The sequence below is a fragment of the Equus quagga genome, chromosome 13, assembly GCF_021613505.1.
Source record: "Equus quagga isolate Etosha38 chromosome 13, UCLA_HA_Equagga_1.0, whole genome shotgun sequence".
In the NCBI taxonomy this organism is placed as follows: Eukaryota; Metazoa; Chordata; class Mammalia; order Perissodactyla; family Equidae; genus Equus; species Equus quagga.
The window spans coordinates 47,749,007-47,773,400 of NC_060279.1; the positions used below are offsets into that span (position 1 = coordinate 47,749,007).

Consider the following 24,394-nt stretch of genomic DNA (forward strand, 5'->3'; position numbering starts at 1 on the left):
GAATTGGAGTCAGAACACTTGAGTCTTTGTGGGTGACTTTGGAGATGATGTCCCTTCAGCTCTCAAGAGTCTTGGTTCCCTATCTGTAAATTGCAGATCTTGGGCTGGATCAGATACATTTTATCTCAGTGACCAACTCCAGTCCATCAGAGGTGGCTGCCCAGTACACCATGTTGGGAAGGATGCTAAGCTGCTTCTGGGCTTAATGACAAAGAGCACTGTAATCAATTAGTGATGTCTGAAGTGGAGCAGCTGAGGACGTGGGGCTGTGTGCTGTGCATTTTGTGCTTCGTGGGTCAGCTTGTCTCTGAGGTCCCTCCCTGCTCTGGCACATTTTTGTTCCTTGGTTACATCCAGCCTGGTGGGGAACAGCATCGGCAGTGCGGGTGCCCAAGCCTTAGCAGTGATGTTGGAAAAGAACGTGGCGCTGGAAGAACTCTGGTGAGTTTGGGGGAACCCCTTCTCTGGGAGGCAGATAAGAGCCTTTCCTCCTCCCCTGGCCTCATTGTGGGAGCAGTTGTGTGGATAAGACAAGGGCGGGTGATGGAGCAGGTGGGTGATTATGCTTGTCTGTCTGTGTCCTGAGTGGCACGAAGATTCTGGAGCTTGACATATAGGCGGTAACTCTTTTGATTTAATTCTGTGTATTAGTTTGTTGGTTTGTTTACTGCTTCCGTGCGGCATAACGGTTGAGAGCAAAGACTCTCGAATCAAGCAGGCTGAGCTTCAAGGCCTGCTGTGATCTTAGGCAAGTTAAATAACAATCTGAATCTCAGGTTTCTTTCCTGCAAGATGAGGGTATGAATGCTTCCAACTGTAACACACTTCTGTGGAAATTAAATGAGGTAATGAGTGTAAAGAGCTTAATATAGTGCCTGGCGTATGAGTAAGCACTTCATAAATGTTAAATTGTAATAGTATGACTACCGCGTTAGTGGTGTTACTACAGTATTGGTACTACAGTATTAACAGTATGGTACACGGTATGACTACAGCATTAGTTGTATTACTACAGTATTAGTACTACAGTATCAACAGTACTGTACACGGTATGACTACCGCATTAGTGGTGTTACTACAGTATTAGTACTACAGTATTAATAGTACTGTACACAGTATTACTGCTACTATTGCTGCTGCTGTTGCTACTACAGCTACTGCTAGTACCATGACTGCTAGTAGTGTTTTATTATTTCAGAGTGAAGAGGAGGGCCAAAGAACAGTGGGGATTAGAGTCAGGGTCACCTTGCAAGGTGGAGTGGAGCTTGGGGGAAGCTAAAAGATGAACCACGAGTCCTATTTACACTGTTGACCCAAAACTTATTCCAAGTTTTCCACGCTTCCGATGCCGCTAATCTACTCTTCTTGTGACATGTTCTGGGCAGTTCCAAATTATATCAGGGAGATAAAATGCTGAGTTTTTTGGAAAGCAGAAGGGCCCTGAAACCTATCAGCACTGTCACAGATGGTGTTGTCCACGGGCCTTGGCTGTGGGCAGGGCTCACTAGCTCCGCTTTGACCGTTGATTGGATCCTGACTGGATTTTGCCACCTGAATTTCTTGTTAGAGGAGTACCCTGCTGTGAGCGTCTCAGCTATGACTAGAGTGGGCTGCATGTAACAGAACCTCCGTCTACGGTGGCTTAAGCCAGTCAGGATTTAGTTGCATGTACAGGCAGTCTGGAGGTAGGCAGCCTAGGGCCAGTGTGATGGCTACACAAGGCCAGCAGGGGTCTGGACTCTATCTCTCTGTGCCATCACATCCTCAGTCTGTGGCTTCATCCTCATGGTTGGTTGCCTCATGATCACAAGGTGGCTGCTGCACCTGCAACACTACTTCTATATTCCAGGATTCAGTCTGTATATCCAGAAAGGGCAAAAGGCACAGGCCAGCTGGCTCTCTCCCACGTAAAGGGCAGTTGCTGGAGCCCCATCCGTCTGCTTCCCCTTTGTGTTAGTGGTTGTGGGTGTTGCTTGGCCAACCCTGGCTACGGGGGAGAGTGGGAAATGTAGTTTTTCACCAAGCACACGGCTGCCCCAAACAAAATTAGGCTTCTATTAATAAGAAAGAAAGGGAAAATGGATACCGAGTCACGGGGACATGAGGGAACTTCTTATACCACGGAGCCCTGGGGCAAATTCTTTCCCAAAGATGTCCCTGGAATTGAGAACCCTCACACCGTGTTTTGTCTGTTCTCACTTTATTTGTAAATGTAGGGTTTCAGATGTGGGATTTTCTAAATGGGGGGTACGTGGGTTCATCTTGATTGACATCACCTTTTATAGCGGACATTCCCATATCCATTGGGCTTTCTCTCTTGTTTTTGCCAGTCTGGAGGAGAACCATCTCCAGGATGAAGGTGTGTGTTCCCTCGCTGAAGGACTTCAGAGAAATTCAAGTTTGAAGGTCCTGAAGTAAGGAACCGTAAGCAGGAGCTGGGACAGTGATGACTGGCCTTGGGAGGGGGGTTTCTGCATCAGAGATCTGGGCAGCTCCCCAGCCTGCCAGCTCACACGCGGTGGCCTGGTGGAAAACAGCTGGTGTTGTCTGGGTTCCCCGAGCGCAGGCAGGGACGCCAGTGCAAGTTGTTTCCTTCGAAGGTGATTCCAGCCGACACTGGTGAGAGACTAGTCAAATGAGGCGGGGAAGGGAAGGGAACCAAGAAAGCGGGTGTCATCAAGCCAGTTGTCACTGAGGGCAATGGACTCGTCCTGCTGGGGAAGCACAGGCGCCCCGGCCCAGCAGGGTGTTTATCCACCCACTGCCTGTCCTTCGCATGTTGAACTATGCTTGTGGGGATGTCAATTTTCCAGCACTTCCGGTTTGCCCTGTGCATGGCTGAGCATGCTCCCGGGGTCCGTAGAAGGGTCTCAGGCAGAGAGTAGAAGTTTTCCCAGCAAGCAGCTCTCGGAGTTGGAGGTGCAAGCTGAGCTAACGTGTACGGGTTACGGACCCCCTCTGCTATAGGGCTTGCAGAAGAGCCCCTCCCCACTCCAGTGGCCTCTCTGGCTCGGGAAAAAGAGCTCCTCTGCTGGTCATCTCCAGTGGTTCCTGTTGTGCTGTGCAGGCGTGCTTGCATTTATTCACGTGTGCATTCATTCATTTGTCATGCGCTCATACATACATTCATCCATTGGTGTATTGATACAAGAAATGTTCCTGGAGCACCCATTCTGTGCCAGGCACTGACTGAGGCACCTGGATAGAGTGGTAGAAAAGACAGAGCAGGCCCCTCCTCTCATAGCTCTTGAATTCTAATGAGATACAGATAATGAACAAGTAAACAAATACACAGGTAATTTCTGTTAGTAAGTCATGCGTCGTGCAACAATGTTTTGGTCAACAACGGACCACATATACGATGGTGGTCCCATAAGATTAGTACCATATAGCCAGGGTATGTAATAGGCTATACCATCTAGGTTTGTGTAAGTGCACTCTATGATGTTTGCACAATGATGAAATCACCTAACAACACATTTCTCAGAACGTGTCCCCGTTGTTAAGCTGTAATAAGGGGTCTACAGAGAATTTGAGAAGGAGGTGTGACAAGGAGGACTGGAGAGGGTGGGCTGGCTGCTGCTTGGGCAGGTCTCTCTGAGAAGGTGGCATTTGCTTTGGAAACTGAATGATAGGAAGGTTTCTGCCCTGCTGAAGTCTCAGGGAAGCGCATTCCTGCTGCACAGAGCAGCACATGCAGAGGCCCTATGGCAGAAACGAGTTTGGAGGTTTTGAGAACAGAAGGAGGGCCTGTGTAGTTGGACTGTAGTGGAGAGTGGAATGGGGCAGAGGCGGGGGACAGGCCACATGGGCCTCAGAGCCTTGGAAAGGATTTCAGGTCTATTCTAAGGGTATTGAGAAGCCTTTGGAGGGTTTTAATGAGGGCAGTGACATGATCTGATTTGCATCACAAGATCTTCCTTGCTGCTTTGTGCAGAACAGGTGGAAGAGGGGCAAGACGGAAGCAGGAAGACCAGTCAGAAGGCTCCTGCTGTCTTCCAAAGGAGAGATGGCGGAGACTTGGCTCTGGCGGATGGCAGTGGAGAAAGCTGGTGGGAGGGGGCAGGAGCTCGTGAAGGTCCTGTGGGTCCAGGGGCTGCAGGGCTGGACAGTGGCAGTGTTGGTGAGGAAGTGATCCGGGACTACTGGTGGGGGACTCAGCAGGCAGGGACCCATTCCACGAGGAGAGGGATGGCTGATGTGAGCAGGAAACCAGCTAGTAACCCTCACAGGCTTGTGTCAATGCTCTTTGAGGCTGGCACCACACCAGCCATGGTGCCAGAGGTCCCATTTCACAGAGACATCATAGCATCATCAGATGGCTCCTTTTGCTAGAGGAGGCTGGCATTTGCCCTGGCAAATATGGCCCAAGGAAAACACCCTCCTTCAGAGGCAGGCAGACAACTGCCTCTGGGAGAGCATCTGCTTTGCTGCCAGCCTGCCATCCACTCTGGCAACACTTGTTTGTGCTGCTTTGCAGGGCCTAGGAAGTTGCCAAATGTTTGGGGAAAACACTTCCAGTCATCACATGGGTGACAGTGGGCCGAGGGGCCCGGGGGAGGCCGGGATTTGTCTGAGCTGGGATGCCAGGCTTGGCACACAGGGGGCCTTTGGCAATACTGGTTTATTATTGACCAGGCATGGACGTGGTGAATTTGTCCTCCTTCATTGTCACAGATTTACCCCACCCGACCCCCATGGTTGCCAGGCAGTGGCAGCAGGAGTTGTCCCACGCTGCCTTCTTGAGAGTCTTATATTTCAGCATCACTGAACTATATCATCCCCCACTGTTTCCCCATAAAAATCGAGCTCCTCATATATCTTAAAAAAGAAAAAAAAAAGATGCCTACGTGCTTCTTTTTCCAGGCATAGTCATTGCCAAGCATTGGTTACGAAGCAGGCTCTGGATCCTGGCGGCCTGGGTCTGCACCCGAGCCCCCCGTTACCTGTGCTACTCCTTGGACTTAGGCCTCAGTTGCCTTGAGTGTAAATGGGGATTCTAATGGGACCCTCCTCCCAGGGCTGTGCGCGTGCACCGAGGTGACGTAGGTGATGAGCTGGCACGTAGTAAGAACTCAACAAATATTGGCTGTTGTTATTATCAGCATTGCTTTGTGGTCAGCTTTGGAGAAGTTCCTGGAATTGTGGAGGTGGAAGGCAGGGGGTAGGGATTATCTAGAAGCCCACGCTCTGAGCCAAAGAACAGCATGGGGAACTGCGGCTCTTCCGCTGCTGCCCCTGACAGTGTGCCATCTCCCTCCCATCCCAACTTCATATTCTCCCTAATCTGTGCCCCAAAGGCCTCCCAGATGAAAATGTTACTGGTCGTGGACTGTTTTCTATCAGTTAAGTACAGCGTCAAGTGCTTTCGAATAGGCCATTCTTTAATTCTTATACTCCATGACGTGGGTACCCTTTCAGGTCCATTTTACAGATGAGGAAATTGGGACTAATTTGCTTGAGATCAACAAGGAAGTGGTATAAGCAGGATTTGAACGCAGGACGTCTGGCACCCAGGCAGTAAAATGCCTGTCCTTGCCCGCCATGCTGTATAACATCTTCCCAAGGGAATAGCTACTGAATTAGAGAAACAAATCTGGTGAATGGAGGAGAGAGGGGTGCATTTCATCTTAGGCATTGAGCCTTGTGGACGAGCTCATTGGGAATCTCGGACAGGAGAGGGACAGGCCGGGGGGCAGGTGGCGTGCAGTGGGCCAGTCAACTCCCAAAGCCTCCTTTAATTGGACAGGCTCAAGAGGAGAAGCGAGCATCTTTGAGGCTCACCATTCCATCTTCCTCTCCAGGCTGTCCAACAACTGTATCACCTACCGAGGGGCAGAAGCCCTCCTACAGACCCTTGAACGGAATGACACCATCCTGGAAGTCTGGTAAGGGCCCTGGGCAGGCCTCTTTACTTCTGTGAGCCTCAGTTTTCCCATCTGTAAAGTGGGGTGAGGAGAGAGAGGAAGTTGAGCATTTCTAAGACCCCTTCCAGCTCTGACATTCCGTGGTTTTCTGCATGTGATGGATCTTGTTCTCTGTCTGAGAAAGCTGTCTTCACATCTCTAAGCAGGGACCAATTCTTTTATTTTCAAATCATGAATTCAGAAACATCTCTGTTCTAGTCAATAGTGTGGGAAGAGGGATGTGGTTGAGGAGTGAAACAGAGAAAACTCAGCTCCTGCCCTCCTGGGCATTACATCCACCTTCACGGGTCGAGGCTGTTGTGTCAGACCGTCTGCAGTTCTGGATGGAGGCGACACGGTGGAAACGGTTGCACAGTGTTCCCAAATCTTTATAATTAAAAGCCATATTCCTTCGTGTATTTGAAAAAAGCTTTGAGTCACAACTTCAAAGATTTATCCTCCTTCTTTCCATCACTCAGATGATAAGTAGAAATTTTTCCGTTGGTTTAACATGGTATGAGTGAATGTCACTATATGTGTTTCAGGCACTGGGCTAGAAAGCAGCATTTTAAAACTGGGAGATTCCCTGTAAAAATCTATATTTTAGGATTTTCTCAGAAAAACTGGCAACTCTGGACCACCATTCAAAATGCCAGTAATTAAGCAGAGGAAGGCCTGACTCCGCTGAGCTGGGCAAACCGGCTCAGGCTGACCACAGACCTGCCCAGCTGATTGTTTTGGTCCAGGTCCCGTTGGCTGCTGTCTCTGACCTGCTTCATCCCTGGAAGCTTGCGTCCCCTGCTATAAATACGCAGACTTGTCCCTCCCTCAGAAAGCATATCAAGGCAGCAGATATCAAATAGGTAGATATCAAATGATGAAGTCAAAAATAAAGACTTCTAAAAATCTGTCCTGTGATGGAGAGATGTTTCTCTGTACAGTTGTGTAATCCCTGTACCCTGTGAGATCCTCAGGTCCTGGGCAGAGTCAGGATATTTTTTTAAATCCATTGCACAGTCCTGAGGAATGTCACCTTCTGTATCCGGGCGGAGGAAGCCAGCATCGGGTTGATATTTTAAGGGTTCTGATGTTATTTGCTGCCTGTTGGTGGAGCTTGGGAGGCATCAGGACTTGCTCATTGCATTCTTGACAGATTCTGCTGTTGCCTGAAAAAGAATCACCGGCCTTGGGGAGTCGGGGCCGACTGGGGCCACTGTGGACTCTTTGTGCCGAGTCACGGAGCCTTGTTTCATCCTGCACGATGATTCATGAGCCGCCCCAGCCGACAGAGGGTAAAATGAGCACAGACTTCCCTTGCAGGAGGGCCGCAGCTGGGCCCAGGGTCGAGCCGTCCAGGCATGGGTTTAGAAAGCAGCGGCGTCCATTTGAAAGTGCTGCTCTGATTCTGCCCTCACTCCCAGCTCTTTGCTTCATTCCCTTTAGGCTCCGAGGAAACACTTTCTCTCCGGAGGAAATTGAGAAGCTCAGCCACAGGGACGCCAGACTCCTGCTTTGATGTCTCTGGGCCAGTGTTCCTCTCACTTTGTTTGCAAGCAGGCCGGGGGTTTGGAGCCCAGCGGCTGGATTCCATCTGGCAGCAGCCGGTTCTGGCAGAGGAAGGAGCATCGGCGCCCTTCGGAATAGACTTTTCCACAGCCTACCTTTGCCATCGAGTTCTTCCCGAGATTCCATCCATGGGAAATAGCAGAGGGGCAGCCCCGGCTACGTCATGGGCTAGCCTCCTGCTGATCTGGCCTGGGTCCGTGGGCCACGCATGGTACTGAGCACCTCCTGGGGTAGAGCCCTGGCTCCACGTGAGAGGCTCCTTCCTACTTCGTTCACAAGGAAGCGGGATTCAGGAAGAAACTTTCTGTCATGTCTCAACTCATGGTCATCCCTCGCAGCTGTTCCCCACATATGGTTCCTCCACTCATCCTGGACCCCGCACATGGCACTTCCTCTGTGGTTGAGGATTCAAAATATTGGTGTCTTCGGCTTTGTTATTTCCCTAATAGCCACGCCCTACCCCCTACCCTTGTTACCCAGAGTGGGAGGGGCTATAATTTACCCTGCTTTCCTTCCTGGTATTTAAGACATTATTGGAAGGGGACACACGGCAGCCATTTATTCCCCAAGATAGTCTAGATTTGCAGGAAAAATATGACCACACTACAGCTGGTATCACACGTGGACTTTTATTTCCAGTAAAATCAATTACTCTTTGGTTAAGCCTTTGGAAGCCAGCCCTGGTGGTCTAGTGGTTAAGATTTGGTGCTCTCACTGCCGTGGCCTGGGTTTCCCAGTCAGGGAACCACACCATCTGTCTGTTGGTTGTCACACTGTGGTGGCTGCGTGTTGCTGTGATGCTGAAAGCTGGGCCACTGATATTTCAAATACCAGCCGGGTCATCCAAGTGGACAGGTTTCAGTGGAGCTTCCAGACTAAGACAGACTAGGAAGAAGGACCTGGCCACCACTTCTGAAAAAATTGTCCATGAGAACCCTGTGAATGGCAGTGGACCACTCTGATACGGCGCCAGAAGGTGAGAGGATGGCGCAGAAAGACCGGGCAGGGTTCTGCTGTGCTGTCCAGAGGGGCGCCAGGAGTCAGAATCGACTCACTGGCATGACTACAATAAGCCTTTGGAAACAACTTCCCTCCAAATATAGGCGTTCAAAATTAATCTGGGTCAGAATCTTTTTTTTTTTTAAACATTAGCACCTGAGCTAACATCTGTTGCCAATCTTCATTTTTTTTTTTCTTTTTCTTCTCTCCAAAGTCCCGCAGTACATAGTTATATATTCTAGTTGTGGGTCCTTCTGGTTGTGACATGTGGGACGCTGGCTTAGCATGGCCTGATGAGCGGTGCCATGTCCGTGCCCAGGATCCGAACTGGCAAAACCCTGGGCCACCGCAGCGGAGTGCGCGAACTTAACCCCTTGGCCACGGGGCTGGCCCCTGGGCCAGAATTTTGAATGGCTTCACCAGCTCTCTGGTGGATGCCTGTGAGCTGAACTCTGACAGCAGATTTCAAAATATATTCATAAGAGACACTTCAGTTTTATTTGTGCCAGAATGTTTTAGGATATAAAGTTATGGATCAAAAGTTTACAGGGGCAAATTGAAGGCCCTCCTTTATAAAACAACTATTTTTCTGGATTTTTCAAAATGATGCATGTTGAAGCCTTTGTAAACTGTCAAATGCTGTACAAGTGTTATTATTTTAAACATTATTCATGAAAACTGGTTAATATTTATAAACCACTGTTTTATTCTCCCAAGATTATATTTTTATAAAAAACACGACTATGAATTTTGTGCTGTAAATAATCACAGAGGAGAAAACCACTGAGTCACCCAAGCTATCTTCATTGTGACCGAACATTTTAAAATATTATTGAAACGTGTCAAATCTTAGAGCACAATTTTCTACTTGAAGGGAGAAAAATGATGTTTTCGACCAGATAATTTATTGCTTAAGGCAAAAGCAGTTCTTAGAAATAGCCTTGCAATCAGAACACGTTTGGCTTCTGCTTAGAAAAGTCTGACCTAGCGTGATGTTTTGAGCTGTGCTGGAGCCGCATGTTGCCCAGGCCGAAAGGCTGCAGTAAATGGGAACAGGCCCCTGGGCCTCCCCTGACTCTCCAAGTGGCTCAAGGAGTCTTTTACCAGAAAGATGGAGACGATTTGGGAAAGCTTTCCTCAGCAAGCAGCCTCCTGTGTAGGCCTTGTTGAAATAATTCTTAGCTGCATTTAATGAGCAACAGCTCAGGTGGCTGCTTACCTTGAAAGGTTTCATGTGTGCCTGGCTCCCTAAACGGCGTGGCATCTCCCCAGGCTCCTGCGTATGACCGTGTCTATGCGGTCTCTTTGTTGGTGGTGTGAGGTTCTGTGCAGACCGTTGCTCCCGATAGAGAAGATCAGGAGGAAGACGGAGAGGCTTCCTGTGAGGAGTAAACACAGAAGCCTATTTGCATGGCACCATCTCGGATTGTAAATTCATCTTCCTTAAATTCAGTCAGCAATCTTGTGTTAGCCAGTTATGTGAGGATAATCGGTAGATGAACACAACAGACACAGCCCCTGGGCTCAAGGCATTTATGGTGAGGGGAGAGGGAGAGGCAGGCAGAGAACAAGTAAACTGGAAAATATATGAAATAAGGTCCACTGTGGTAAACGCTAAGAAGGAAATCAAGAGAAAGGGAGACCTTCAGATTGAGGGTTGGTCAGAGACAGGTTCTGTGAGGAGGTGACAGGTGAGCTCTCAAGGATGAGAAGGGGCTGGCTGTGTGAAGAATGACAGGGAGGGGAAGAAGCTGTATGAGGACCGGTCACAGGAAAGAGCCTGGTGCGTGTGGTAGGCTGGATAACGGTGTCCAAAGATATCCAGGGCCTAGTCTCTGGAACCTGTGAATGTTGCCTTATATGGCAAAAGGGACTTTAAAGATGTGATTAAGTTAACGATCTTGAGATGAGGAGATTATCCTAGATTCTCTGGATAGACCCTAAATGCCACCACAAGCGTCCTTATAAGAGAGAGGCAGAGGGAGATTTGACACAGAAGAAGGTAATGTGGCCACTGGGCTGAGATGCTGCCCTGAGGGCTTTGAAGGTAGAGCGAGGGGCCCATGGGCCAAGGAATGCAGCACTAGAAGTCGGAAAAGGTGAGGACACAGGTTTTCCCCTAGAACCTCTGGACGGAGTGCAGTCGTGCTGCCACCTTGGTTCCAGCCCATTTTGGACTTCTAGCCTCCAGGACTGTAAGAGAATAAATTTGGGTCATTTTAAGCCACCAAGTTTGTGGCAATTTGTTACAGTAGCATAGCCAACGAATGCGTTTGAGGAGAGCTAAGGGGAGAGTGTTGCCAGATGGGTCTGAAGAGGTAGGTGGGGCCAGTCACGAGGGGCCTAGTTGGCCATGGCAAGAGTTTGCTCTTGATCTTAAAATAATGGCAAGCCATTGGAGAGTTCTAAGCAAGGGGGATGCAACCCAATTACATTTAAAGAAGATCTTTTTTGTCCTGAGTGGAGAAGGGACTGGAGTGCATAGGGGTAGGGGCAGGGGGAGAGAAAGTAGGGAGACCACGTAGGACCACCTAGGAGCTACTGCAGGTGAGAGGCCCTTGGTGGCCTAAGGTGGCATCGGTGGAGGTGGAGAGAAAAAGACAGACTCCAGAGACAGTCTAGAGGTAGATTCCCAAGGTTTTACAAATGGATTGGATGAGACGGAGGAGGGAAAGGGAGGAACCAAGGATGACGCCTAGATTTCTGACTTGAGTAACTGGGAGACTGGAGAAGACAGGGAGGAAACTAGTTTGGAAGTGGGAGGGACTTCTGTTTAAGATTGTCAAACTTGAGACACCTAAGTGGAACTAACAAGTTATGGTGTGAGTCTGGAGCCCGTGAGAAGTCACCACCAGATACAATAGCATGGGTGTCCTCAGCATCGAAAGAGGAATGGGGTCCTTGGGCTTGGAGGACATAATCCAGGGGGAGATTATGGAGAAAATAGTTCAAGAGGGCCCAGGTGAGAGGGCTGCTGAGATTCTGATATGTGAGGAACACAGGTTTCCTAACTTGGGGAAGTCCAGCAGATCCACTGAGAGCATTCTAGGCCTGTGCAGGTAGCCCGTGACCCAGGACTCTTAAGCTTAAACTTCTCTGATAGAGAGGTTTTCTGGAAGGTGTGTGTTCAGGGCCAGTGGCTTATCTGGGAGCAGACAGACCCTAGATTTGTGGCTAAGAATATATGCAGGAAAAAAGGTATCAGAGCAGAAGAATTTTTTAAAGAGCCTCATACTTTAATTACATTCACCGTCATCCTAGAAGGAAAAAAAAATGTCAATCTGAGTGTTTTCCCCCCGTAGCGCCCAAACCAGATGCTGAAATGAATACACCCCACAGAAATGTGGGAGGTGAATCGTATTCCAAGCAAGCTGAGTTGAGACTACAGCATCATTTCATTATTGCACCAACACATCTTACCGCCTCCCTCCCCACTCAGGGGATTGGTGCAGCCCAGGGGGTGAAGCACACAGAAGTCAGGGTACACACTCTGGAATGCCCACACATGAGAGAGTGCGTGGCCTTGGGCCTGGGTGGCAGGTTACAGGTGAACAGCAAGGACATGAACGACATCGGGGACTGGTCTGAGCATTTGGAGAATTACATGGGGAGAGACAGCAGCTGTGCAGACTGGCAATCCAAGTCTTGGGATTCCCCAAGATACCGTTTTTCTTTTCGCTCTAAATTTAACCCCAACCTATCATCGCTTCCAGAAAAATCCACAAATCCAATCCCCTAAACGTCACCCCTCCCCCATCAATTCCCCTGAAAATCCTTCCTCTCAGGAGGGCAGCAGCTCTTTTTCATTTGCAACTTCTTTCTTGGCACCTTCAGTTCCACCTCTCCCTCCTCCTCACCTGCTCTCCCCCACCCCCAGGAAGCAAGCGGCTCCTTTGGGGCCCACCCCTGCCTGGATTACTGCATCAGCATCCTGACTGATCTCCCTGCTTCTGCCCTTGACCCTTGGACTGAGCCTGTTAAAACATAAATCAGATCAGCCACTGCTCTGATCTAGGCTCTCCAGGACTTCCCATCTGGCGCACAGTGAAAGTCAAGCTTCCGTGCAGGCCTGGACCACCCCTGTGTTTTCTCTGGCCTCCCCTTTGCCACTCACACCCCCATGCTCTGCAGTCTGGCCACACTGCTCCTTGGCTGTTCCTTGACAATGCCAAGCACACTGCTGCTTCCAGACCTTTGCGCCCGCCTATTGCCTCTTATGGGAACACTCTTCTCTAGATAGCGGTATGGCTGGCTTCCTCATTTCCTTCAGGTCTTTGCTCAAATGTCACCTCATTGACGGAGTCCTTCCCCAAACAATCTACTTAAAATAGCAGTCCCGACCGCTCTCCTCTCCGCAGCCCTGCTTCATGTTTTCTTCTCAGCATGCACTACGTGATGTACATGTGTTTCTTCCTTCATCTAGAATGTCAGCTCCAGGAGAACAGAGGCCATGCTCACTGCAGTGTCCTCAGGGTCTCGCAGTGCCTAGGGCATGGTAGGTGCCCAAATATTTGTCGACTGAATGGTAGGTGCCCCTACTTAAAGGGGGCAGATTATAATAATGGATCATCTCTTTCCTGACACTGGTATCATCTCCTTCCTAAGGGGGGATGGTTTCCTGGGATGTGGGATCATTCCTAACGTATCTACTGCCCAAAATGGGATTCCAGATGTGGCACAATGGTCCCAAGGAAGAGCGTTAGACCTTTTTTCTGTGTGTGTGTTTTTCAAATCACACAGAAATCATTCGTCATTGATAACAGCAAATGACTCAAACAGGAGAGCATGGATTTATAGTTCAGTGGGATTAGTTTAAAGATGATTAAGGTAATCTCTTTTATCTTATCAAAAAGAGCTTTTAGGTGACTGGAGACAAAGCTCCCAGACAGAATATTCAGTTGCACCTGGAATTTTCCCTCACTAAGAGATAAGCCCGCCCTGGAGACAGAGGACTCTCAACTCACCCATTGACTGATGCACCGGGCTGGACTGGAGAAAGCCCTGGTACGGTGCCCCAGCCTGCGGGGATGCTGGCCACTTAGCCCCGTGGTTTAGGGTTCACTCGGAATGTGCCCATTCACAGGAGTGCTGGGAAGATGGCGGGAAGCATGGGAGACTGGATGACCAACTGGAAGTTGCCATTTACTGAGACGGGGAGGGCAGAAGGACAGCAGTGGGAGTGGGGAATATCAGGAATCCACTTTGGCTGTGTGCAGTGGAGGTGCTGAGTAGGCAGTAGGGTATAAAATAAACTGAATTTGGTGAGGCGGGAAGTAGGAGGGGGCCTGTGGTAGCCATTTGAGAAACGGGGGGCAGGGTCTGATTAATAACCATGACCAGTGCTACTGAGAAGGATTTGTTGAGTCCTGACTAGGTGTAAGTTGTGGGTCCCCACAGGCTACCAGGAGGTTCCCAGCTCCTGGGGGAGAGAGCTCCATTCCATTCAATGGCTTTTGGTTGGGCTCCTGCTTCTGCAATGAGAGAACTATGCCACACGGTTTAGAATTGCAATTAGCTACCCTGCCTACAATCCTTCAAACGGTTCTCACCACTCTTGGGATCAAGACCAGCACTTGGCCGTGGCTCACAAGGCCGTGCCTGACCGGCCCTTTTGCACCCCCATTTTCTGTGCTCTGCCTCTTTCAGTTCCTTCAACATGTCACGCATGTTCCTGTTCCCTCTGCCTGGAGTGCTCCCCCTCACCCTAGACCACCAGTCACCTTTCCTACCTCCTCTTAAAGGTGACTTCCTCAGACAGGCCTCCCTGAGTGCCCAGCCTCCCCCTGTGTGTGCTCAGAACAGCATTCCTTCTGAGGCTAACTCTAACCTCAGTAATTAAGCAGGGGATCGGGTCATTAGTTGTTTAAGGTCTGCCTTCCTTGCCAGAGGGCAAGGGGGCATCTGTCTCATAGCTGCTGTTTCCTGGTACCTGCTCAGTAACTCAACCACCGGTCATGTGAACCCAGGGCCAGGCAGAGTGGAACAGGCTGTGGAGTGGTGGGCACACAGAGGTGAGCAGCGGGGCCTGGAAGCATCTGCAAAGCCCCTTGGAAGAGGGTGGACTTTGGCTGGGCCTTAAATGAAGGGAGGATTTGGAAGGCAGAGAGGATGCGCGTTTCACTTGGAGAATCCATTTGAAGAGCCCTGGCTTGAAATCAGGAGAATCAGGGTCTCGGCTCATCTCCTGGGTGAATGGGGACAAGTTATTTTGCCTGTCTGGACCATAGTCTGCGATCTGTAAAATGAGAAGCTGGCTTATCAGGGACTGCAAATAATAGCACCATGACACTGTTCCCCCATCGCACCCCCTGGCAGACATCTCTCTTCCCCGTGAGCCTGAATACAGCTTCAGAATTGTTTTCAACACAGTGTTCTAGGCAGCCATTACCAATTGATAGGAGACGGTGATTGCCACAAGCCCTGTTTATCAGGCCTGGCTTAGAAGAATATCTCTTGGATGAAGTCAGGCCCTGACACTGTCTGAATCAGGGAATGTGTGACAGGAGGACTGAGCAAGGGATCTGATCACCGCTCAGCAGCACCAAACGTCATCATCAGAAAGTACAGAAAGTTGTTTTAGATCAAGGGTGGCAAATTCAAATGCCTTCAGGGGTCAGTAGATAATGTAAATGAGAGAAGTGGGCCAGGAGGATAAAATAGGGAATGGTGAGGAGTGTGGCAAACCAGAGAGAGGAGAGTACTGACCTAGTCTAAAAGGATTCAAAATCTTCCTCTCCCACTCTGTTCTTCTCATTCCTCCTCCTTACTGTGTGCGTTAAGGAAAAAAAAGGTTTCAGGCTGAATTTTTCTCCTTGACAGCCGGACTGTGACCTCAGAGTCCCACTGACTTTATTGGAGAATCCAGATCCCGAAGAGACAGTGTTGCCCAAGGCCACACTGCCAGCCACGCCTGCTGATGCCTACTTTATTGCTTTCCACTGCAGTATGGTCAGGAGGCTTGGGAAATGGGATAAGGATGGACTAAGGAGGGACAAGAGCGGATTGAGGCTGAGGTTTTCAGAAGATGTCCATTTCATTCTGGGTGCTTATAGAGAGAGGTGGTCTGTTTACTACCACTGTTAGTAATCACTCGTGTAGTGTTTTACATACTCACTGGTTTAAATTCCCCAGATCTTCAGAAATGTCACTTTCCACTGGGGAAGTTTTCCCTCTCGTGATTAAACACACACACACACCCCTCTTCCTCCCTCAGTATTAATCACCTTCTCCTATAATTGGTACTTAAAATGTCAAAAGAGAAGGAATTAATTAACGGGAGTATCCAGTGCAGCAAGGCATGCTGCAAGGCTCTGGGACCGATTATAAAAAGCACTTCCTTAAATATTTTGAGCACTTTTGGGAATCAGAAACCTCCCTTCTAATTGAAAGATCCTTAACTACACCCCAAGTTCTGGCTGGTGGCCAGGGGTGCACAGCTGAACGAGGCGGTGTTTTGAAATCCCTTCTTCACCACCCCAGGGAGACCTCCCTCGGAACCGGGATGGGAAGCAACAGAGGGTCAGAAACAGCAGGGTTCCCAGGCCAGATCTGAGAAAGAGGAAGAGATTTAACACGTCTGTGCTGCTGCTGTGTGTCAGGAGCCTTACACTCGGTATTTCACAACAATCCTGTAAGATAGGTGATTCCATTATCTCCATTTTACGGATGACAAAATCGAGGCTCAGCGTGGTTGTGACTTCCCTACGTCACGCGGTTACTAATTGGAAGCGCAAAGACTTCAAACTTAGGTCTGATTCTAAAGCTTTGCTTTTTCATGGAATCCTGAAATCCTATTCCCAGCTCGAGTCTGGACTGCTCCCCAGCCCAGCCCCAAACTCAGTCTGCGCGGGTTTGACAGCTAAGCCGAGAGCTGAGCCCGGCCCCGGAGGCGCAGCGGCGAGCAACCGAGCGCCCCGCCCCGCTCGGGCGTCGACCAATGGTACGCGGTCCCCGCAGTCGGCCGTCCAATCAGCCAGAGCTCTCCGCCCCCACCCCCGCGCCGCCTCCCCGCCCCTCCGCTTTCCCTTTGGCTCGACCGAGCTTGACCGAGCGGAAAGTCCCTTCAGTCCGCTCCGGGCCGGCAGCCATTGGAGGAAGGTCTGTCACAGGGCGGCCCAATCAGAGCGTGCGCAGGAACGCAGCTCGGGCTGCGATTGGGTGGCTCGATGGGTTGCCCCTCCGCCCACGCTCCCTCCCTCCCCGCGGGGCGGCTCGGAGGCGGGGCAGGTGGGGGCGGGCCCAGGTAGCAGGTTCGGCTGCGCGGGGAACGCGCATCGGAGGTAAATAGTAGGGCGGAGGTTGTGGGGCGCCGGACGCGGGCTAGCGAGGCCGGGAAGGGGCGACGGCCGCCCCCAAGGTGAGCGAGCGAGCGAGCGGGCGGCGCAGCCGGCGACCGGCGGCGGCTCGGGTTCCGCGGGCGCCTCCAACCCCGGCCCTCGGAGCCTGGAGCCTGGAGCCGCGGCGCGGCCGCCGGGCCCTCAGCGCCGGCCCGTTAGCTGCGCCGGCCCCGAGGCGGCCCGGCCCGCGGGGCCCGAGCCCGCTGACGTCAGCCGGGCTTCCCCCGGGCGTCCCCACCCCCGGCCTGCCCGGAGGGCTCCCGACTCGGGGAGCCGGGGCGCCGCCGCTGGACCTGCGCGCAAGAGGGACGCAGAAGAGAGCCCTGTCTCTCCTCGGCCCCTACAGCTGGGGAAACTGAGGCACGGGCCGCTGGCTGGCCGCCGACGGCCCGGGATGGCGTCAAAAGCCGCGGCCGCAGTGTGTCACCTCGGTGCCGGGGGCGCATCGACCGGGCGGTTTGGGGTGTTGGCGGCTCCGGTCCAGGAAGAGCTCGGGGCTCTGGCCGCGTTAATGGCGCGTTCTGCTTTTTCTTTCAGTTTCCCCTTCCCGGGGTGAGGATGGCTTTACGCGACAGCCGGGAGTCCTTTAGTTGAAAGGTGTGCTCTGTTCACATAAGGTACTCTTTCTTTTCCTTCTTGTTTTCTTTATTGCCATATTAACGATCTGTGGGGAGATCGCGAAGTCTGGGCGGAAGACAGTGTTTCTGAGTTTGGTTCTGCGCTGGGTCAGCCGCCCGGTTCTTCGTGTTCTTGGCGTCTTTTCTGTTCCACGCCGCGCATTTACAGGTTTCAGGATGGTGGTCACCTTCCAGCCGCCCAGCCCTCCAGCCTCGGCCCCGTCGCTCCTGCCCCTTGCTCTCCCCGGTCTCCCGGAAAAGTTGGATCCTTAGCTGGGCTGAGGAGCGTTCCCTGCGTTGCTTTTATTCCGGCTAATAGGGATCTTAATAAGATTGTTCCCTCTGCAGTCATTGGCTCCCAGAGGAAAAATCCAGGCCTTGAGAGAGGGTGTTCATTCAAATGTTGCTTTTCTGCACACCCCCTCACGCCCGGAGTGCATTGAATGGCCCTAAGAATTTAGCCTGCCAGTTCCCAACGGGGAGTGGGTGGGTTTGAACTAGAACAGTATTAGGAGAAAATGATTTGCTGGAAATTCTTGTTAAAGTTCATGTACTGTGAATGTTGATAACACCCAGAACATTCTCTGATGTTCTGCTGCAGAATTATACAGTATCCATGCGAAGAAGGCTTCTTTGGATGGTTACTTTTGTGAAGAGCTGATAAGACCAGGGCACTTGTTATATAAAACAGCAGACGTTCAGCAGCAATGATTTCTTGTTGGCATGCCCGACGGAGCTGTGATTTTGTTTGATTTAAGGACGTCTTTAACACAAGAAGAGAAACAGGAGTAATCATCATATTCATCAAACTATTAGTATTTCGTTCCTGATTTTCACACTGTGTTCTTAACTTTGTTGAGGTATTTTCATTGGTTGTACAGAATTTATAGGCATCAGACATGGTTTGAGGATCTAGGGAGCCAGTTTCAAATGAATCTCAAATTGTTTTCATAATTGTGAAGTTTTCCTTATTTGTTTCTTCTTATATATGTAACGATGAAGTGGTGTAGAAATTGACCATGATTTATTTCATCCAGAGAATTAGAATTAGTATTTATCCAGAGAATTAGGTAAAAAATCATTAAGTACTGTCAACTTCTGAGTCTTTTTCTTTTCTCTTTTTCTCCTTTTAACTTGCAAGAAGCTTTTGGTCACTTAAACAGTTGGGATAGGAAATGAAATTATGGCTTTCACTGTTGTCCCCTTAGTTCAGCAAGTCATTCATTGGTTTCTCCTGAACTGATGGCCTACCATATTGTCAGGCACCGGTGTGGGCGCTGGAAACAAAGATTAAGGCCTTGGGGAATTCACAGTTTGGAAGTGTAGTGACCAGGTTTAACTTTATCGAGACAGCAGTGTTCATAATTTTCTTCTGACATGAATATGCAGATATGGGAGCAGATTTTTTTTTTTAACCTCATACATCCCACTTGTTTCAGGGACTGAATACTCATGTACTTGGGTCACAAGTTAATCTATGAGGAAAATTAAAACTGTCTCTTTTCTGGTCATGGATTCTCTGTATTTCTATTCTTCAGCTTTTTAGGAATATGACAAATTGCTTTTTTAGTAAGAGATATTCTTTCTTAAAATGGTAATTGTGCCAGCTCTCTAGAAGCGTTGGGAAAAAGTCCCCGTGTGTCTTCTTTCTTTGGTATTCACTCTGACCTTCCTACCTCTTTGACATTTATAATTAGGGGCAGTATTTTAGTATTGTCATTTTTATTCTGAGTTAGATAGCCTCCTTTGATTTTTAGAACAAGTCAGATTATCTCAGGAGATGCAAAACATTTTTGAATTAGATCTTTGTTTTCTGTATTGAAGTTCTTTGAACAGTATCTTGAGAATCAAAATGGCATTTATCTTCTAGATAGTTAACTGTTGTCAATTTTATGTATCTAATACTGTTCCATTGTACTGTAATCTTTTAGAACATAATTCTGACCTTTAATATTTTTGTATCAAACTTATTTCTTGATCGTCTTCTTTTCTTTGCACTGGCAGGAAACTGGTATTTGTTCCTTCAACACTCATCTTGGTTTAATGACCTTATTTTAATACAATTAAATTCTCCTTTACTCATAATCCAGACCATCAACAAGCTCAGATAACCAGATATATTTTCAAATCTATGTGACCCTGAACTGTTCCCTCATCTCTAATGTGCTCAAAAGAAAGGCCTTCTGTTCAATATGGTTTTAGGGTTAAATATGTTATTGTATTCCCACTCTTTGGTAATCTTCATTTAGTACTTATAATAATTATCAGGATATTCATAACCAGTCAATCTTCCAACCTAAAATAAGTATGATGGTATTTAGTTGAATCATAAAGTGAAGTATATTATTAGAGGCAATTTTTAAACAATGACCTGAAAAGTAGTAAGAGAACACAAATGAGGGCAGCCATCGTATCTTAAATCTTCTGTATTTTTCAGTGTCTAACACTGTGCTGAGTGCATAAAAATGCTAAACAAAATGATAAACCTTCTTGATTGATAAAGAACTCATTGACAGTTGATATAAATCTTTCCCATGTAGTCTGCAGTCACTTTTTACTGCTTGGGGCTCTTAAGACTTAGTTTACCTGTTGTGTCTATCCCAGTGAAAGAAGAATGTTGGCATTATATTCATTTCTGCTGTGGGAGGAAAGTCTCTTTATTCTGCTGTATCATCAGTATATTGAAATATTAGTGGTCATTAAATTTAATGTCTTGTATACGTCTAGTAGAGCCATGAAGTTCCCCATTCAGCTTTCTCTGTCAGTTGCAATGAAGAGCATCAGTTGTTAATATGGTAGTTCCAAACCTATTCTTTCTAAGAGAAGAAAGACCACATCCTTTTTATTTTTGGACAATGCTTTTTAAATATTTTATAACTCTTGCTCTGGCTGTTGTAGTTGTCTCACGTGATCCATCCTGTTATTGAGTTTAAGCTCTCTCCCTCTTGTGCTATTGCGGGTTAGAAAAAGGTTACTGCTCCTTGTAGAGTTCACTTTAAAATACGGTTTTTGATAATTATTGTTAAATTGCTCTCTATCTTTTTATAAACCAAAGTAGTTAGATCAGATTTTGTTGTGGACTCTCTCTTGGATGACTTGCAAAAAGCACTTTGGTAGTCCAATTCATTTAAAATACAGTGACCTAATGCATGACACAGAGTAATTTGGTTTTGTCTTGGTAATATTTCATTAGCACTGGTTGTTCTTATTGTAAGTTGTGACGTGAATTGTTAAGCTGGAGAACCAATAGAGTAGGAGTTCTTGGCATATAATAATTATTAAGATGTAAGGAAGTTATTAATTTTAACATTTGAAGGTATAATTTTTAGGAATTAAAAAATTTATTATTTTCAAAATAGAATTGCCATACTTTAAAAACAGTTTTTGGCCAAAAATATTTAAATAAATTTTAAAGAGAACAAAACATCAATTCAATTTTTTAGAAGCTGCTTTTTGACCATCTCAACCTGCCGGGAGCAACCAAAGGAATGTCTATGCCATAAAGTCTGTGTGCTTACTCCCCAAAGACCTGTTCAGAATTTATGGATTCCTCTTTTTGTTGTTAGTTATTGTTATTGTTGTTTTGTTTGTTTTTCTAAACACTCAAACGTGTTGTCATCACCTGGCTTCTCAGAACTGGTTAGAAGCAGTCGGTTGGAAGGCTGCAAGGCCATAAAAGGAGTCAGATGCACACTGCAGGGAACTGCGAAAATGGCTGAGTGCAGGGGAAACTACGGGTGGAAAACCTACAGAAAGCAGACACCAGAACTCAGAAAGCACAACGGAAAGCCTTTTAACCAAGTACCAAACACCTTTACATACTGAGAGTCATACATAATAATTTATATCTATATGGATAATTCAGTGATCAAGAAAAAATGAAGCTATTTCCTTGTTGAAAGATGTTGACATTTAGAAAGAATTTTATTCAGAAATAGCAGACAGTTCATTTTGGTATTTTAAAGAGAGAGAGCCAAATTGAGGGTTTGGGTCTGTTTGGGTAGCCCTCATAAGGGGTTTTGCTTATATGGTACCAAGATAGAGGTTTCCACAGGTGTCTTGTATAAGTGGCAAATATAAATTGATCCTATTCCTGCCGAAGTAGACAGTGCCCTCAAGTGGAATTAAGACAAACATATTATAAAAAACAAACAAAAAAAAACCCAGAGAACCACTTTATGCTAGCTCTGCCCCTGCCCTCGCTAAATGGTGCTGGTGCGCAGATATTTCAGTAAGGTTCGTGCGAAGGGGTGCCAGACTCTTTACCCTGTCTTTGGTGATCTCCATGTCTCAGTTTGGCTTGTCGAGGGACGGACTTTTAAAAACTGCGCCTTTACAGGGTACCTCATTATCAAGCAGCGCATTCTAAAAGAAACGCTGTTCTCTGTATAGGTTTGCCAGATTATTTAATTATTAATTTAAATGGTTAAACTGAAAATTTGGTTCTTTAGTTTTAGAAGTAATTGTTTTTTAATTCCAAGAATAAGATAGATAAATATGATAGTGCGATCAACTGCTGCTGTTACCCAGAATAATGGAAATGGATACCTCTGCCTCCAAGAAGGATGGAATAAGTACCGTATTTTGAAACCAGATAGCCACAGTTCGGTGGCTGTTGCATAGGAACTCTTGTTTTCAGTGAGATAATTAATTAATGAATTTTAAAGTCTTACTTTGAATTAATGAAATTGTATAGTGTTTTTCCTTAAAGATTGGCACCTGAGCTGACAATTGTTGCCAATCTTCTTCTTTTCTTTCTTTCTGCTTTTTCTCCCCAAATCCCCCCAGTACATAGTTGTATATTTTAGTTGTGGATCCTTCTAGTTGTGGCATGTAGGACGCCGCCTCAGCATGGCCTGAGGAGTGGTGCCACGTCCTTGCCCGGGATCCAAACCGGTGAAACCTTGGGCTGCTGAAGTGGAGCTCGTGAACTTAACCACTCGGCACCAGGCCGGCCCCTGAAATTGTATAGTTTTTAACCATCAATTAAAGTAGGGTTGAGAAGGCTATTTTAATTGTGAAAGATTAGTATTCTTGTAAAAATTTTAAATAAAAATTTGAAACTGAAAAAGAAATCATCTTTTGTACATTCCTTTCTAGTATACATGGTTAAAATTGTGGTATGAAAACATTTTGTTCCATACTATACTGCAATTCTATTTCCTTGTTACATAGTGTGAGTTTTGATGGCTACAAAATTGATATTTAAAGATATCTTTAGTATAATCAGATTTCCAATATCTGATATTTATGATTGTAAGAATTTTTTTTTTTAAAAGATTGGCGCCTGAGCTAACAACTGTTGCCAATCTTCTTTTTTTTTTCCTGCTTTTTCTCCCCAAATCCTCCCAGTACATAGTTGTATATTTTAGTTGTGGGTCCTTCTAGTTGTGGCATGTGGGACACTGCCTCAGCGTGGCCTGACGAGCAGTGCCATGTCTGCGCCCAGGATCTGGGCCACGGAAACCCTGGGCCGCCGAATCAGAGCGCGCGAACTTAACCACTCGGCCATGGGGCCGGCCTCTGATTCTGAGAAATTAAATGATAGCTATGATTGATGTGATTAACATTTGCCTATCTTAAGGAAAAAATGTATAAGATTAAGGAAATGAAACTGAGTCAGAGATAAAATGTTCCATTTTCAAAATATGGCGCACAGATAAATGAATTGTGGTTAACGTTTCAGAATGTGATTTTATGATATTATTGATAAAGATGTTTAACATAATAATTATAAGTTTTTACTTAAACTGCATGTACAGAAACAATAGCCTTTTTGATGTATGTGTGTTTTGCCCAAACACAGCAGCTTATCCATTTAAGTTAGACAAGGATCTATTACAAATTCTACTGTTTAAGGTTTAAAAATGTCAGAATATGTATATAAGGTTACGTTTTACTAGAATTTGACTTTATAAATTTTGGTGCCTTGGGAACAAACATTAGTGTATTGTCTTTGAAGATACTTTACAATTGGATCTCCTTAACTGAACATGCAAAATTATAGTAGATACAAGTAATATTTATCTTTTAACCTTTTTAGATATTTTTGGAAGTATTTCATTTGTGTGTTTTTGCTAGTCGAATGAGATTTTCGAAAGTCTTTAACCTTAATTGTAGCTCATGAATGAAGTGTAAAGTTTCTGTTTGCTTGTCCTCCAGGCGTTTTGATTTGCTGGTTTTTTACAGCATGGACACCAAATTGCTAAAAACTTGCTTTGGAACTGCCAGTGAATTTGTCTTTTGCGGTTTTACTACAAACTTAGTAGTTCCCTTTTTTTTGAGTTAATATTTTGGAGTTAATATCACAATGAGTTCGGGTTTATGGAGCCAAGAAAAAGTTACGTCACCCTACTGGGAAGAGCGGAGTTTTTATTTGCTTCTTCAAGAATGCAGTGTTACAGACAAACAAACACAAAAGCTCCTTAAAGTACCCAAGGGGAGTATAGGACAGTATATCCAAGATCGTTCTGTGGGACATTCGAGGATTCCTTCTGCAAAAGCCAAGAAAAATCAGATCGGATTAAAAATTCTAGAGCAGCCACATGCAGTTCTCTTTGTTGATGAAAAGGATGTTGTAGAAATAAATGAAAAATTCACAGAGTTGCTTTTGGCAATTACCAATTGTGAAGAGAGGTTCAGCCTGTTTAAAAACAGAAACAGACTAAGTAAAGGCCTCCAAATAGATGTGGGCTGCCCTGTGAAAGTGCAGCTGAGATCTGGGGAAGAAAAGTTTCCTGGAGTTGTGCGCTTCAGAGGACCCTTATTAGCAGAGAGGACAATATCGGGAATATTCTTTGGAGTAGAATTACTGGTAAGTTCGATAAACCATTTTAGTGAGCTGTGTGTCTTTGTGTTTGTGTGTATTTGTATCTGCACATTTTTTCCCCTTTTAAATACAAAATAAATTTTCCCAGAAATCGTCTGTAAGTTTTATAATATTCATCATCCTTAGGATTTACTTTCTAAT

At 46.9% G+C, this 24,394-nt stretch overlaps 2 protein-coding genes across 18 annotated transcripts in view; both read left to right on the top strand.

The window, feature by feature from the left end:
• The window catches only part of NOD2 (nucleotide binding oligomerization domain containing 2), a 35,147-nt gene extending 26,879 nt beyond the window's left edge, over nt 1–8,268 (top strand). For 6 of the 11 annotated variants that reach the window (XM_046682753.1, XM_046682754.1, XM_046682752.1 and 3 more), the window contains 4 exons: nt 358–441; nt 2,331–2,414; nt 5,805–5,888; nt 7,350–8,268. In XM_046682753.1, the coding sequence (XP_046538709.1) occupies nt 358–441; nt 2,331–2,414; nt 5,805–5,888; nt 7,350–7,422 (325 nt within the window). In that variant the 3' untranslated portion in view covers nt 7,423–8,268. Of the gene's footprint in view, nt 1–232; nt 442–2,330; nt 2,425–5,749; nt 5,889–7,349 lie in introns of those variants that run through there. The other 5 variants (XR_006891592.1, XM_046682756.1, XM_046682758.1 and 2 more) reach the window with 5 other exon arrangements.
• An 8,448-nt stretch (nt 8,269–16,716) lies between these two features.
• The window catches only part of CYLD (CYLD lysine 63 deubiquitinase), a 70,364-nt gene continuing 62,686 nt past the window's right edge, over nt 16,717–24,394 (top strand). For 3 of the 7 annotated variants that reach the window (XR_006891445.1, XM_046680899.1, XM_046680903.1), the window contains exons 1-3: nt 16,717–16,827; nt 17,345–17,424; nt 23,587–24,238. Coding sequence is in view for 5 of the 7 variants with exons in the window: in XM_046680899.1 (XP_046536855.1) it covers nt 23,735–24,238 (504 nt within the window). In the remaining 2 variants the exon portion in view is untranslated. The remainder of the gene's footprint in view (nt 16,828–17,344; nt 17,425–23,586; nt 24,239–24,394) is intronic. The other 4 variants (XM_046680902.1, XM_046680901.1, XM_046680900.1 and 1 more) reach the window with 4 other exon arrangements.